Genomic DNA, 16208 nt, shown 5'->3' on the forward strand with positions numbered 1-16208 from the left:
ACCCTGGTGAGTGGACAGACTGGGACAGGCTGACCCCTACTGTGTGCACTTTAGTTCTAAGTGATGGGGGTTTTTAGCCTAAAACCGCACTCCTCTCTGGGACTGCTGGCAGCACTGGGCAGTGGCACACGGTGAGAATAAGGGACCTCCGTCCACTTTCAGGTTTGCTATCAGGTGCTGCTCTTGGGCCAGAGTAGCTTCCAGCTGTCCCCAGCTCTGAGACGCTGTGTTGAAGCCCTACATCACCTCGATGTGAGAGGCAGCCTGGGGTAATCCAAAGGGATAGGCAGCATATAGCAAAGGAGAGCAATGGGCATGGCCCTTTGTGCCTCTGGCAGTGCCTCGTTTCCTTGGGGTTTCTGCCACCCACAGCCCTCTCAGTTTGGGCTCCTTGTTGCTGCTTTTTCATTAATAAAAAAGCCACTGAAACATAATCTCTACCATAATGTTTATTAAATAGTAATTTTAAAAGGTTTTTATACAAATCATATAAACACAGTTTTTTTTGTTTTGTTTTGTTTTTTACACCGAAGAATCACAGTAAAAGCTCTTTTAAGTCCGTAAGTCCTGGCTCAGCCAGTGAACGATCAAATACCTTGAACTGCAAACCTTGGAGAAGTTCCATTTCTGCATATAATTTCTTAATGGTTTAATTCCCATGCTCACCTCCGGCACCTTCCCACAAAATGAAGTCACCCAGCGCTACAGCCCATTAGCAACATGTCCTCGCCATAGGAAGGGTGTGGAGGCAACAGCCCGTTTAAGCAAAGGCCTTAACACCTTTTTTTTCTTTTTCCGAATTTCACAGAGGGAATTGTGATCAGCAAATCTAATCTATTTGCAGAGGCGGATGCAATGAATTGAATGCACTGATGACTTTCCCCCGCCCTCCCTGTTAAAATTACAATCAAACACAGTTTTCCGTAGAACAGTAAAGCACCCGGCAGAGGTAAGTGAGGTATTGGCTGTGCAGCATTTTCGGCCTTCTCCCACCTGGCAAGCGCACACGTGGGCCCTGCCCCATCTGCAAGGGGCAGGTGGGACACGCAGGGTGGGCGCTTCACTGGGCCCGTGCCACGTTAGTGCCAAGATCAGCAGTACTCTCCTGCCCCAGATCAAGAGATACATTAACACGAGTCAGTCCCACAGAATAAGTCACATACACGATACATACAGAGAATTCACGTGCGTGTGCAAACACACTATTTCTGAATATATGTATATATGAACTCTTCTCTCTGTACGCCTACTAGACACCATAACATCACCTTTTTAATTATATATTTTCACCTATTGTTTGCCTAAGTTGGCTTTTCTAGTGTATGGTCCTTTTCCATTCATCCTTCCCCTCTCCTGTGATGTGAAGGGGATAAAATCATTGAGCAGCAGCAATCCAGCTTTGAAATGGTCTGGTACATTTCCTCTCACTGCCTCTGTTTCTTTTGTACAGTAAAATAACACCCCTGTGGAATTTGTCTGCGAAGAATGCCGAAAGAAATAAGGTGATTCAAAAGGAGAATCAGAGATACATTTACTGCTGTTTCTGTCGGGTGCACAGTGTGAATTAAAAAACCCAAGGCCTTTGTGTGTGCGCGTCTCTGCGTGTGTGTACGAACGACGGATGTTCTGATGACGCAGCTGCTGGTATCTGCTCCCCCAGTACACGCGCGTCTTTCTTACAGCAGAGAAGTCTTTTCTTTTTTTCCTAAAAACTTATTGTCTGAGGGAGCTCTTCGTGAAACACTAGACAAATGTTCCTATTCCCAGAGTACTGAGGAGCAGCTGTGGCACTGCTCATGTGTCCATGCTCATCTCCTCTCCAGATGTTGCTCCTCTCCCCAAACACCTGGCCTCCTGCATAGTGTGTTTGCAGGGGCTGGGCCAACTGAGTTTCACAGCACATCACACCTTTGTCGCTCTGCAGTTAGTGAAGAAAAAAATTCCCTCCCCAACCCCAACTATTTGCCAGGTGAAATGTACAAATCAAGATACATCAAGTATTTGCAAGGAGCCCCTGAAAAAGGAAACCCAGTGTGCTGGAAAGGTTTCTCATTTACGTATGTGCAAGCTAATAGGGGTGATCCACCTGTGCTGAATTGGAAATTAAGACATTGGTTTGGAACCCAGCATTTGAATTCTTTTTCTCCATTCAGTTGTTTTCCTAAGACTCCTCTTCCACAGCACAGTGGTAAGTAGAGAAGCATCAGCTGCCAGACAATGTAGCCAGACCACTTGAAAGCAGAAGGACCAGATTTGTTCTACTGGGCCCTACCCGGCAGAAAGTGGTGAAGAAGAGTGTTTTGCAGGGAAGGATGAAGGCCTCACTTGCTGTTTGATACAGCACTGATCATCAGATGGAGGAAAAATACTTCTTCTAAGGCACTTGTTCAAAGTAAAAAAAAGCACAGCTCATAAATAAAACTTGGGGGTTTTGCTACTGATCAGGAGCAGCGCAGCTTTGCTCCAAAGGGAATGTGGCGGCAGCCATTTGGTCCAGCGGTGCTGGTGGCACCAGTTCACGCCCCCCAGCTCCAGGGAGAAAGGGAGAACTGTGAAAATGAGGGGGGGCCTGTGGGTACCATGGCCAGGCTGTACCATGGGGGCTGTGGGTACGGCTCCAGACTCCTTCCCTGTTCATTTTCTCTCCCTGGCACTTTGGAGAGGCCTTGGCACTGTACCTCAAGTCAAACCCCAAGTGAAGCCCCCTTCCCAAAGCCGTTGCCTAAGCGCCGGACACCTGACAGGCTCTATCTTTTGTTTGCTGCAATTTTCTCATTATAACAAAAAGAAAAATGGCAGGCTCAAGAGGGGTGGGAGATTCAGAGAGAGGCCTTCCTGATGAAGGCATCAGTTGTTGCAATCAAAGATCTGGATTTAATAAATGGCTCTTATTCACAAATCACTTTAAGGCTCTTCAGCTTCTCTCAAAGAGGTGCTTCTACACATAGGGTTTCCTTTCTATTTTATTTCTTAATAATTTCAGAAAGCAGTATTGTTACCATTGACACTAAAGCCAGTATCCCACCTTTCCCCCAGCACCAGGATTAGGAAAGTTGAAGGTAACAACATGCTTCCATTTTCAGGACTGCAAACTGCAGCTTCCTATTCTTAGTGTGAAGTGCACAAATCCCTACAACAATATCTGGATGGAGTCTAAAATGGACAAGGTCTCTGCATGTGTGTGTGTATATGTTATTTCTAAAGAAATCCCTCAGCCTTCTCAGCAACTCACCAGAGAAAGGAGGTGGGAAATAACGATCAACATTTAGTTTCTCACATCCAAAAGGTAAACCAGTCTCCCTCACCACATCCCAGCCACTCGCATCAGCAGAAAATGAAGATGAACCAACAAATGAGGGGCTCATTACCCCCTTTGCCCAGCACAGCCTGGTTTGCAGGAAAACCCACTCAGTCCTGGGAGAGTGCAACCCGCCAGCAGTACCTGGTGGCAGGAGCGACAACTCCCCTCACTCCTCCTGCTCCCCTCATTCCCTGTTATGGCATTCAGTTCCCATAGAAAACAGCAAAAAAATTACCCCCTGCCAGCCCACCTCATGGGGCACAATGCCAAGGGTGATCCCCAGGCACCCATCAGGCTTCCGAGCAGCACTTCTGATGGTTCATCTTGACCTTGTGCTTGATGCCGTCGTACAGTTCGAAGTTGTAGTTCTCCAGCGTGGTGGAGCTCCGTGAGGACAGCCCGGCATACGAGCACGTGCAGTAAAGGAGCAGACCAGCACAGATGGCCCCGAGGAGGACACCGAGGGAGCTCATTGCTATAATGGTCACCAGGATGGGATCCAGGGTGTATAGCCAGCTTTTTTCTTTGTCCAGCTTCGGGGTTCCTGGAGAGTTAGTAGAGAACAGTGTGTCGTTCCTATCCGATCCAAAGTAATCTGCAGTGGAACGGGCACTTATTATCCAGGGATCACTTTTTATTCCCTCTCACCTTTATACATTACTTACTTGGAGCTGTGATGGCTTAAAAAAGATGTAAGTATATATATGGGAGTAGTTCAGCAGGATTCACTAAACCAGGTCTAGAAATACTGTGAAGCACTGAACTACCAAGAAATTTAAGCACTCTGTACACATCAGACAGACCATTTACAGAGCATGCCAGCAATTTACACCCCCTGAAACTCTGGCCCTTCCAGTGCCACTGGGTTCAAAACTATGGGAACAATCTGTCACAGTTCTCAGACTTAATTTTTTTCATTTACAAGTCAAAATGCTATGCAAGCAGCAATTAATGCTTGAAAGATCAGTTTCACTTGTCCTAACACAAATACAATATATTGACTTTGCAAGGTTGCTGGCTGTTGAAAAAGGAAAACAGAAAAAGAAAACGAATATCTTTGTCCAGAATCTAAGCCACCTCATCAGTGTACGTTTTTAAGTGTGTTCAAGCTCTTAACACCTACTAAAGCTGAAATTTGTGAGTAATTGTACCATCTGATACTAAAACACAAGTTGCCACAGCTAAATTGCCCATGTGGCATTTGGGTACCAACCTGGATCATTGTCTTCAAAGTCTTGCTCGGAGCTCGGAAAGTCATCCTCTGTTCTTGGGAAGTTCACTAGAACAACAAAATGGGAAGCACTGTTTGTTAAAAGAGGCCTTTTTGGGGGTGTTATTGCCACTGGTCACTGGATTGTGAAACCAGCCAGAAAAAAAGTTAACAGTTAAAACTACTTCAGTGCTCTTTCTCGTGGAAGGAGGAAGAACTCTTTATTTTCTTCCTTTGGCCCAAGTCAATGAAGACTCTTGCACCTCTGAGAGAATGGGATGTTCCCACTACATCACATTTCATGACCACCAAATGACCAGCTTTTAAGAAGAAAAGAGAGCAAAAAGCAAAGAAACCAGACAACCTGAACAGCACTAAAATATTGCCACTGGTGCCTGCATAATGGCCATAATTCACTGTTAACATACTCCTGGGTATTACCCTTACAACTTTGAATAGGATCTTAGTGCCTTTCATTACTTGCCACTAATGTCGGATCCATTTAGCACACACTCTGTTTCTCATCCTTTCCCATACATTTTACTGGATACAGAGCTTCAATGATCCAGTTCCTCTTTGGGTTTCAGATAAATTCACAGTAATTTGAGGAATTCGTGTGTCATCATTATATGTTTTAATGCAAAAGCTGCTTGAAATTGGGAGAGAGGCAAAGGGGTGTTCATATCTAGGCATTTATGTTAATATTTCTCTGATCCAAGTTCCTTTTAGTGATGACATTTCTTTTTATTGTTCAGCACAGACCAAGGACTAGTAACCAAATGCACATACTATAATCTGAGCAGAAGTAAGCTATTTTCCTGTGCAGTCTTCTATCTCTACGTACAGTTACCATGGCTCTTTTTCACTTTTCCAAAAGAAAATGTCTTTTCATTTCAATCTGCCAAGACTTTTCAAAGCTGACTGTAACTTGGGGTCCTCAGCTGAGAAGGTGTCTTGAAATGATCAGGAATGCAGAAAATCAGGGAGTACTAGAAAGTGATAGAAGTCACACCCTTGAAATAGTTGTGGTTGGAAACCAAGACTACTTTGTGTCTTGTGCAAAAATGGCAAGAAGAGTTTAAAGAGGTTACTTATAAACAACCAAAACCTGAGAGTGTAATTTGTGACTAAAAAAAACATGTGCAAAGAAATGATTCAAAACCTTATGAGAGAATATTTCTGCATATTTGCATGGATATTTAGGACTTGAAAAGGCCTCCTGAATTTTCAAATCCATTTTTTTGCTATCCCAGGCAGCTGTATCAGGCAATCCCTGCCAGCAACATTTCAAGGTTCACTTCCAGAGTGGGGGGCTCTACTGAACACCGTGCTGCCTCAACACCACCTTACACTTGACTGCAGAGATCCTCTGTGCTGGTACTGATGATACCTTCCAAAATACCCATTCCTTGGGCAGAACTGCAACAACACTCAAAGGATTAAGGGATTTCTTTGAATTTTCAAGTGAATCTGGCAACAGGAACACATACAACCCTCCTGATGATGAGTTCTGCTTTTAGTGAGTCACGTAGTTAAACTGACTCAAGGCTGCTGGGAGCTTGTTGAAGAAACATAGGTGCACACTGTCTTCCATAAATCCTCACTTTAGCAGCGAGTTCACATGATTTCTCAACATTTCTCGAACTGACAGGCCCAGATGGCAACATCTTAGGGCTGGGAGAACTGCCTGAGGGCCTCTTGCAAACATTTAGAACCAAACATGTGGAAAAATAACTTGCAAAGCAGTTCACACGTGGAGAGTGCATTGCTAGTCGTCCATTGGAAGACAAGCGGTGAGATTTGCCATCCGTGTCACCCACACAACCCTACAGAAACTGTATGTTGCTCGAAGATGAGCAGAGGTTGAAATCAGGCCACAGTCTGCCCAAGGAGCCCATGTGTGGGGAAAGACTGTTGGAAGTCATTTGCCTTTCCGTATTGTAGCTGCTCTAAATTTTGTATGAAAACAAGCTAGCAATTTGGTCCTTTTGTTGTTTCCCAGGGTAACCTGGAGGGAAAAGCCAGGGAAAAAGAAGTATTGGTTAATTAACACTTTCAAAAGAACACCAGTTTGTCCAGACTAAAAGGAAGGAGCGCTGGGAAAATTTGAAAAGAAAGAACATTTATACAAAAAGCCCAGCCCAGACTCTATTTACTCTTCTAGCAATTTGCTCAATTCCCCATGCTAATATGACTCTTAAGTCCTGCTTAAATGATATCTTCCTCCTTGCCCATTCTCCTTCCTCCTTGGGCCCTCATTCTTCTGTTCCCCACATGCCATTTCATTGCTATTCAACTATATGTTATCACGCAGGGCTCTACACCAGCTTTGGAAAAACATAATTTGACATTTCTTTTTCCATTCTGGGGTTTCTCGAGTCATTAACTGAATCAGCTGGGGCTGTGTGGGTGTCTGTGGGAATTGAAGCTGGTGGTCTCAGTTCAGTTCCTAATGGAGATGATTTAGAATCTAGCCTGTCACAGAATTTAGACTGCTATTTGTCATCAATGAGGCTCCTCTGGAACAAGTCTCAGCAATACTGTCACAAGTGAGGCAGGCCACAGAAAGCAGCCGTCTTGGAAAGGGCTTCCCAGAAAAGCCCTGCAGACTGCTGGGCAGAATGGGAGAAACATGCATCGCTCTCTGTTGTGGAGAGCTGATTCTTTAAAGGGCAGCTTCCAGGTACAATTTACTTTGCATTTTAATGGAGAATATATTGCATCTATTGGAGAAAGGGAGGCAAGAAAGTTAGGGGGAACTGTATTTAAGCATGAAGGAAGAATGCTTTCTCCTGAGTGAAAGGTGCTTTTTAAAGCTGGTGTGCTGAATGATGGCTGTGAGCACCTAGCCAGTCATGCCCAAAAGATGATGTTAGCAATGATGCTGGAAACAGCCTGATGCCAAGAAAGACTGTTATCTGTTGGATCTGAGAGCACTGCCAGCTAAAAATCTAATTTATGGGACCTGAAAAAATGAAAGATTAAATTCTAATCAAAGAAAAGGACTGACTTAAGTACCATGTTTGTATAAACTAACATGGAAGGAGAGCAGGAGAGAATTAGTATTTCCAGAGCTTCAGTGTACATCTGTTTTAAAATAGTAGCAGGGCTGGGAGGGATTGGGCCAGCGCAGATGAGGGAGGCACAAGGGCAGACAAGGTTATCTGGTGTCCCACCATAGACATGTATGTGATTCTTGCAGGAAAGCTCTCCAAACCTGAGCTCAGCATGAGCTCAGCATGTCATAAGGACTGGCATGTATTTCCCATCACTACACATGCAGGATGCCAGCTCTCCTGCACGGGCTTACCAGCAATGCCCACCGCCTCAGGCAGAGACCTCTCCAAAGCAATAGCCCTTGGCTGGTGCAGAGAACACCAAGTCCTGATTGCTGGAACCTGGACACATTCTTCCAAGGTGAATGGCAACCATCAAGAAAAAAAAGTTGCTGTTTCTTTCTAGACTGACATTGTCTGGTTTAAATCCAGGCACTGAGTGCTGCCTCCTCCTGGGTCCCTCCACAGTGGGGCAGAGCTCTATCACACCACATCTCTTTACACACAGGCATTTGTGGGTAGTGGCCACAGCGCCTCTTCGACTCTTTCTGGGTGAACAAAACGAGCACTCAGCAGGAAGTGCCTTTCCCAAACAATATATCGAACTTGCAGAAATTTCCAGCTCTTTTTGTTGCCTGCCCACAGCCACTCTGGCACAGGGTAGCCTGGCCTGGAGAGCACCCAGGATGCACTCCCACCATCCCCATGCTCCTACTCCCCGCTTTCTGCAGGGGTCCATGGGCTCTGGGGCTGAAGGGGATGCACCAGGTGATGGTGGCTTGTGCGCATTGCTACCTACCATCTTTCACTCCACAGTAACATCTGTGGCTGTGACTGTTGAGGTAAAAGAGCAGAACGTGTAGGAGGGAGGAGGAACAACAAATTGGTCTTTCTGGGGAAGTGGTTGATTCCCCACTGTGGAAAGGACCAGAGGGCAGCCAGCTACATGCTCACCCCTCTCTCCTGCTGCTACAACATCCCTCTTGGCCAGTTGCTATCCAGCCCAGAAAGGGGAGCGTAGGAGTGCTTTGCTGCCAAACAGTGCCAACAGTGCCCTGAAACATTAAACACAGCCATATCCAGGAAAACGGGGGCAGAAACTGCCACTTTCCAGCCTTGGCAGGGAGAGACAGAGCTCTGTCTCCACACTCATCCTTGCTTTTCTCTATTTGCTCATTCCCAGTCCTTTTCTCTCTGCAGCAATAGCGTGACTCCAACACACATCATTTTGTTTTGACACAGTCGAGCAGCCATGGTGGCCTCGCCTTGACACCGCTCTGCTTGGCAGCAGTGAAACATTGCTCCTCTGGCTGGGAGCCCCGGGGGCTGGGGGTGACACCTCCCACCCTCAGTGAATGGGGAAACACTTCTCAAAGCAGGAGCATAGGCACCAAGCAGAAACACTCCCTCTGAATCCCTCATTGCTCTATTTCCAGCTGAAAATCCACCTCACTTCTGTCTTCCCCACTCCTCCAGAAACACAGAACTACTTCAGTTTACAGAAGGATTAATCCCTGCCAAATTTCAAATTAAAACAGTGCTTTGGCTACAGCTGAGCATTAAAGAAAGCAAACAAGCAACCACTCCCTGGCCCGGCTGCCTCTGCAGTGCAGGAACCCTTGGACCTGATCCTCAGCCTCGGGGCTGTCCTGGCAGTGGTCAATGGTGCACACCATGGAACCATCTTTTGGGGGGCACCGAGGAGCCTCTTGCACTCCTTGGGCTTCCCATGTGCAGATAACATGTGGAAGTGTGGCTGGGCAGATGAAGACCTCCCACCAAAAGCACTTGGAGACATGAAACCAGGCTTGGTGCAGAGGGGGATGAGAGCAGGCAGCTGTTTCCAGCCCTGGTGCTGCCCTCCAACATGTGGCACCCTGCTCTGCTGCACACATGGGAGATGGCCAAGGTGGCTGCCCAAACAAGGACCCTGCCAAACCCTCTCTGCAGCAGACACGTCCCCTGTTGCAGCCTGATGCCTTCTCCAGTGTGCCCTATTTTTGCACCTCTCCTCTGCACCAACACCAGGCCAGGGAAACAGTGGTGGTGGCATGCTGTATGCATGATGGTGGCATTACACAGCATGGTTTTCCTCTCCCTCTCCCTTAGTGTTGGACTATCTGGCTAAGGGTACACTCAGGTTCGGCTCCCTGTGCTAGAGCTCACCAGTCCCAGACCGAGTAGCTCCTTGGTGCAAGGGCAGCACTTGCCACCCTGCAAGGACTTGGAGCTGGGGAAGAAGCTGGCAGCTCTGTGGCATCCTGATATGTTTATCACCCTCCCCGTGGTTGCTGTTTGTTTTTACAGCGCAGTGGCTAACGACACGATTCCTCAAACTGGCAGTCACGCCTGCAGTCTCTGCTCAGAGCCGCCAAAGCCACTGATGGAGGAGCTGTGGCAGAAAGCCAGGCGGCTGTCCAAGCTTGCCTCGGGGCCTCGCCTGCTGTCTGCGCGCCTCACTCTGCTGCCCTGACACAGAGTAAGCGGGGGCCGGCCCCGATAAATCAGTAGGTTTTCACAGGATTTCCAGAGGGGCAAAAATCCAAACAGCCCGTGCACAGTCCAGTTTCTACCTTGTTCCCTTGCACTCACGAGCAGAGGCATTTCATCCCTGCCAGGAAAAGCCAACCTCGCCCCCACAACCCAGGGGGAAGCAGCTTTGGTGTCCCTGTGCCAAGTGTCATCCTGCAGGTGCATGCCCTGGCAGGAGGTGACCCAACTGTGCAGCCAGTCTCTCGGCTGGTGAACGAGGACTGCACTTTGCAGCCTGAGCGATCAGCCATCTCGGGCACGCTGACATTGCCACGGCACAGCGCAGCCCTCCCTTTCCCTCAGCGCTCTTTGCTTTGCTAGGCCAGTGCTCCATCTCTCACATCCCCATTAGGCACTGGCTTTGCCCCACCTTTTAGAGAGAATGCCCATGGATGCCTTTCTACCAACTGCATGGCATTGCCTTCCCTACAACACAGCAACAACCACAAAGATAAAAAGACTGACACCATCACCCCATGTTCCACCAGCGAGCCATGCCCAGAGCCTCCCCATGACACACGGGAGACATCAGGCTTCCACCTCTAATACCGCTCCCCGAAATAGAGCCCCAACTGCTACCCCAAAAAGTTGAGCCTTTTTTTTTTTTTTAAGTAGACACTTGAATTCATGAAGTTACTGGCAGAAGAGTATGCATCAAAATCACACCAAGTTGTATTTATTTCCTTAAACAAAGCATTCTAATTTAGCCGCTTTCTTCCCTAGGATGTGCTGCAGCCTGAGCAGCACCCAGCTCTCCGGTCAATCTGTCTGTGGCTCACGTACAGAATAATTAGACCCTAAATGATTCCTCCCTTTTCGTCTGTTTACTTAACAGAATTTTTTTCTTCCTTGTTGGGAAGCCATCAGCCAGTTTCTCCCTCCCTGTTTTTCACATGTGCATATTTGTTTTGAATTTTGCCTGAACAGTCGCTGAAGTGTACAAAATGCAAATTACAAGTGTATGGGCTTTGCTGTACAATTAGAGCAAGAAAAAAAAAAAAAACCGCCCTCTCCCAGAAAAGCAGCATGTGTCCTCAGCTTTGCTTATGTTTGAGCAGCCAATGCAAGGGATCACATTTGAATTATTTTTTTGTTGATGGCCTGAATTCCTAGTAAAGTCAGGAAGTTTCATTGCAAAGCTGAGCAGTATGCCAGGGTAAAGAGTATAAAAGAAGGAAAATAAATGAAGGAGGGAAGGAAAAACTTTTCAAACTGGCAGCAAAATGTATTTCACATGAAATGTGATGCTGCTGATTCTGCTGAAGGGGTGAAAGGTGCACCTAGAGAAGACAGGAAGCAGAAGCGCTGCAGCAGAGGTCCCTGTGACAAGTTGGGAGGACTCAGGTGAAGGAAAGGCAAGGGACACACACCTCTCCAAACACTCCGTGCTGTGGCAACCAAGCCACTCCCGAGGAGGTCTCCTGTGCAGTCTGACATGCAGAGGAAAGGACTGCACAGAAGAGGACCGCATTGCTGTTTTCATTATTAATTTTGGTAATGGCTTACCCTTTTTTTGCTGTGCTCAGGGACAGTACATGCAGCTCAGCTGAGCTGGCAGCCAAGCCAGCCCCAGGGGCCCTGGGAATTCAGATGTCCTGTCTCCAGGGGCCCCCTGAAAAAATTCTGCATAATCACATTGAGCAATTTAGCACTTAGGCAACGTTAGTGAAATCCCCAAACAATCCCAAGTGTCAGTCCAGCTGCCCAAAAGTCCCACTAAGGACCGGTACAAGTGTAATGGATCTAAAAGATGCTATTAATGGCCTGATCCTGAGTGCAGCAAGGCAGGGTGCACACAGCAGATGTGCTGCTGGGAGCTGGGTTGCACAGGACAGGAGCTTCACTTTGCTAAAAGAAATAGCCCTGATGCTCCAAAAGAAAACATGGTGTTTTGAAACTCCTCTTTGCTTCAACCAACAGCGTTCTTTTTAGCAAAGAAAGAAGAAGAAAGAAAAACCCCAGATATTTGTATAAAAATATCATCATTTTATTACATTCCACACAATACATCTTCAAAGAATTTCAAAATTCCACAAGATATTTTTCACACACAGGCAACTGGGCAATGCTGGGGATGTCAGGGCTTGAGCAGGGGAGAACTGGGAGTAAAAATCTCTAAGTGACCTTCTGTTTTGTCTTTGGTGATTTTGGTTTGAAGGACAGGGTGCCACATTCTCCTCTCTGACACACCAATGCACACTTGCTAAGTCCATAGGGGTGAACTTGGACAAAAGTGAGGAGATCATCTGAACTAGGGAGACTAAACTGACTTTGGAAATGTGACAGTATTCTCTGCTGACATGGCTTACACTGACCTGATAATGCAGCAAGTGCATGCCAGTATTTCACATCTGTTTTAATTTGCAGCTGGCTGAGGGGGATGGGATTTCACATCCCAAACCATATGCACCCCAACACGAGTGCTGTGTGATGAGGAGGCTCATGGTGAAAGCACCCTGGCCCTAGAAGCCCCTCTCCAGGAACCCTTAAGTGGTACTGTCTTTAAAGTGACAGGAGCTCCCCGGGGTCCCTTCTGGCCCTGCTGAGACAGGCACATCCCTGCTGCTCTTGAAAACCTTGTGGGAGCCAGGCCTGGCTCCCAGGTGCAAGGCTGCCCTGAGCAGCCACCACCCCAATGTGCTCACCATGGCACATCACCCTGGGTCTTTTCTGCACTCCCTGCATGTTTTAGACACTTGCTGCTGCAGCTGAGGGGGTCCCACTGAAATCTGTTGTGGAAACAGCATGGAGAGCTAAAAGTGGCTGCATGAATTAAGGCAAGGAGGTGGGGGAGAGTGACACCCCCGTCAACAGAGATTCCCTGGGGACAGGGCTCTGCTGCCATAGGGGCCAATACTACTTATGCACAGCACCGTTTGTATTTCTACTTTTTTTCCCATTTCAAAAGGAAGCTCAAGACTGCAGGGAAGTTAAGAGAGCTGCTCATCTTGATTCATTTTATGCAATATTTATGGGCAAAGGAGGGATGGGCACTAGCAAGTTTAAGAGGAGGGAGGGATTCTGATCACTGAACACAAATGAACACAAACAAGATGGAGAACCTTGCTCATTGGAGGTACTTTTTTTGCCTGCAAACAGATTAGGGTTAACGATTCAAACCACTTTTGCATGTCATCATTCAGTAATTTATATAAGGCATTTCCACTACAATATGCTGGGCCATTCAACAGTCAGAGGCATGTGGAGGCTCCTCCTTGCCTCCCCGGTTAAGCAGCAGCAATAGCTGGGCCCCCCAGGCGCACTGGCTGGGCTTTGCTTGCTAGATGTTACTGGCGCTCTAAGAAGCAGAACATTAGCAAACGCAAAACTGACATTCTAGAAAGTCAACTGGCAATTTTTATGATTCAGCAGCTATGAATTGGGCAGAGGAAAAAAAAACAAACCCAAAATGGGAACTATACTTGTCCCTTGAACATTTCTAGCAGAAAGACAAGGAGGAGCCCTCTCCCCCTTCCCCCTGTAAAAGCAAAACCATCAGCACCCAGAGCGAGGATACTTATTAAATAAATAAACCTTCAATTCTCAAGAAACTACAGTATTTAGCATCCACTAAGACCTGCTGAAGTCTGTGTGTTACCCTAAGGCTGGCTTTAACATATACAAACAAAACATTCATTATGAGCTTCTCTGATATAAGGCAACTTTAAATAGATTCACTTGTGGGTGGGGGAAGAGGAGGGTTTCCCCTCCCTCTTCCAAACAATGGCTGTGTTATCATGTTGGCTGCAGAACGAATAAGATGGAGAGATCTTACTTTTTGAACATCTATGGACCTCTCTGGATTCTTCTAGCCATCTGAGGTGGACATTCCTACTGTCCAGCCTGGCCTCTTCTCAATTTGCACCCAAGACATTAACACTATCAAACAAGAAACCCAGCCAAAGCTAGATAAGGCAACAAAAAAGCATTGCTCTCTTCCCCAAGTAAACAAATCAGGGCATTCACCATAAACACGTCCCAGACCTTCCAGAGAGGAGGTGGGAAGGATGGGGGGGAATTAACAACAATAAAAAAGCATTCCCTGTGCAAGTAGAAGCAACAATAAGCAAATTAAAAAGGGGATGTTTCTAAATATACATTCAGTCAGTCATATGCACTCCCATACACACTCACACACACAGATTTACCCACATGCACACGAGCCTCACACACAAGCTTCCAGGCTCGCCATCAAGTTCCCTTGCAGCCTGCCTACTGAGAGGAGGAAAAAAAAAACAAACCAAAGAAGCTGACCAACAAAAAAAATATTCCCCAAATAAACACAACAAAACAAAACAAAACAAAAAATCCCCACCCGACACCCCAAGACTCCTTGAAAAGTAATCGAAAGGGAGTGTTCACTTCTGAAGTGAAGGGGCGGTGTGTCTCTTCTTGCAATCCAAGATGCAGCATTAGTTTAGTTTGTAAAAGATTCGGGGAGGGCTGGGGGACGGAGAAGGGACGGAGATGTCTAAGAGTTCACACTTATGCTAGGTAAGGAAAAAAGTGCAAAACTGAGGCAACGTATTTGAAGTCTTAGTTTCTGTCTGTCTGTCTGTTTTGTGTTTTGTTTGCTCTCTTGTTCCTGTTCGGCTCTCAGCAGCGCGAGCTGGGGTCTTGCTCTAGTTTTATGGTTAGGGTGGGCTCCACGGCCACGGGGGCCCCGTTGACATAATGGGAGGTTTTGTAGGTGATGGAGTGATCGCTCTTCTTGGCCGCATAGCGGAACCGGTGGTAGTGGAGCACAAGGGCCAGCGCGACGGAGACCAGCACCACAACAGCACCTCCGGCGGCAATAACGTAATACCAGTAGGCTGGGATGGGCTGCACTGACACCGTGTCCACTGTGGGCTCGGTCCCTGGCAGGAGGGTTGCCCCTGGGGAGGAGACACAGAACAGGGTTGCTAGGTGGGAGGCATGCAGACGCATAAAAAGAAACACACATGCTTTCAAGAGTATAGCACGGAGCAACACGAGGTCCCACAGCCGCCTCCGGATATGGGGCATGCTCCTAGGGGAGGGCAAAGCCTGGCATTTGCTGAGCCCGCATATTCAAGGGCCTTTTTTTCCCTTTTAATTAATCAGGCTGCCTGGATTGCAATACAAATTCCATATGCACGCTATTATTACTGTTATTTCTGGCATCAACAAATGTTTTTTTCCCTTCTTTTCTTTGGCCATCTCCAGATCAGCCACCTGGTTTTGTCTCCACATGGCAGATGTTGTCAAGCAGTGACAAAACACATCATGTTCCTAATTGGAAGTAAAGCATAATCTCAGATGGCCAAGGAAGTTACTACAGGAGACTGGAAAAGAGATTACAAGGAGAAGCGTTAGGCATTCTTACTGAAAAGACACAGAAGAAGATCTCTGTCTGAAAGTGCTCTGCACACAGATCTAGTCTCAGTTGGTGCCCCATTCACAGACCTACAGATTTCCTTATTATTTTTTAAAGTGAGAAGGGATGGTTATAATTATTTTCATGGCACAAGCCGCGAAATTCAACCCAACACTCATATAAGAAACTCATGCTCTCTGCAGCTTAAGCAAGCCAGGATTATGAATTCATGCTGATAAAGCAACAGGAAAAGTACCTGCCTCCCTTGAACCCAAGGGCAGGCAGCACCCTTCCTCAGCTCAGCGATGGTCAACCCTTCCTACTCTTGCAGCTGTAGCATGCTGCAGGGCATGGCTGCAAGGCGCTGCTCTCCCTTCCCAGGTCATCCCGGGACAGCTCGGCACACATCTGTTGATCAGACGTGCTGGGCCTCACCACCTGTCCACAGAGCATGTCCACACACGCGGCTCTGCTGGCACCGAGCACCGGGGTCTGCTCCCGCCCACGGCCCGCGACCGGCTCTGCGCTACTGCTCCTGCACACGCCGCTCTCACCTCCCCAGCAACACTCGTGGGAGAGAGCTGTAAATAACTATGGAGAGATGCATTTTTACACCACATTTATTTACTGGCTATTTCAAGGGGGCTGGGGTCCCCAGGGAAGCTCTCTGAAGGGTTCGCTCTGATGCAGGACACACTGACCCCTGAACTCTGCTCACCCTCTCCTCTTACCCCCGGCCTGCTCGTGGTAGGGGGCAGCCCCCTGGCTAGG

General features: G+C 47.3%; 1 protein-coding gene across 3 annotated transcripts in view; it reads right to left on the minus strand.

Annotated features, from left to right (window-relative positions):
- Positions 1–434: 434 nt before the first annotated feature.
- The window catches only part of NRP2 (neuropilin 2), an 89154-nt gene continuing 73380 nt past the window's right edge, over positions 435–16208 (minus strand). The window contains exons 16-17 of one of the 3 annotated variants that reach the window (XM_050339873.1): positions 4515–4580; positions 435–3845 (exon numbers count right to left, since the gene is read on the minus strand). In XM_050339873.1, coding sequence (XP_050195830.1) covers positions 3592–3845; positions 4515–4580 — 320 coding nt within the window. In that variant the 3' untranslated portion in view covers positions 435–3591. Of the gene's footprint in view, positions 3897–4514; positions 4581–12070; positions 14977–16208 lie in introns of those variants that run through there. The other 2 variants (XM_050339872.1, XM_050339874.1) reach the window with 2 other exon arrangements.

This window comes from Myiozetetes cayanensis, unplaced genomic scaffold, assembly GCF_022539395.1.
Source record: "Myiozetetes cayanensis isolate MyiCay16 unplaced genomic scaffold, myiCay2020 scf9, whole genome shotgun sequence".
NCBI lineage: Eukaryota > Metazoa > Chordata > Aves > Passeriformes > Tyrannidae > Myiozetetes > Myiozetetes cayanensis.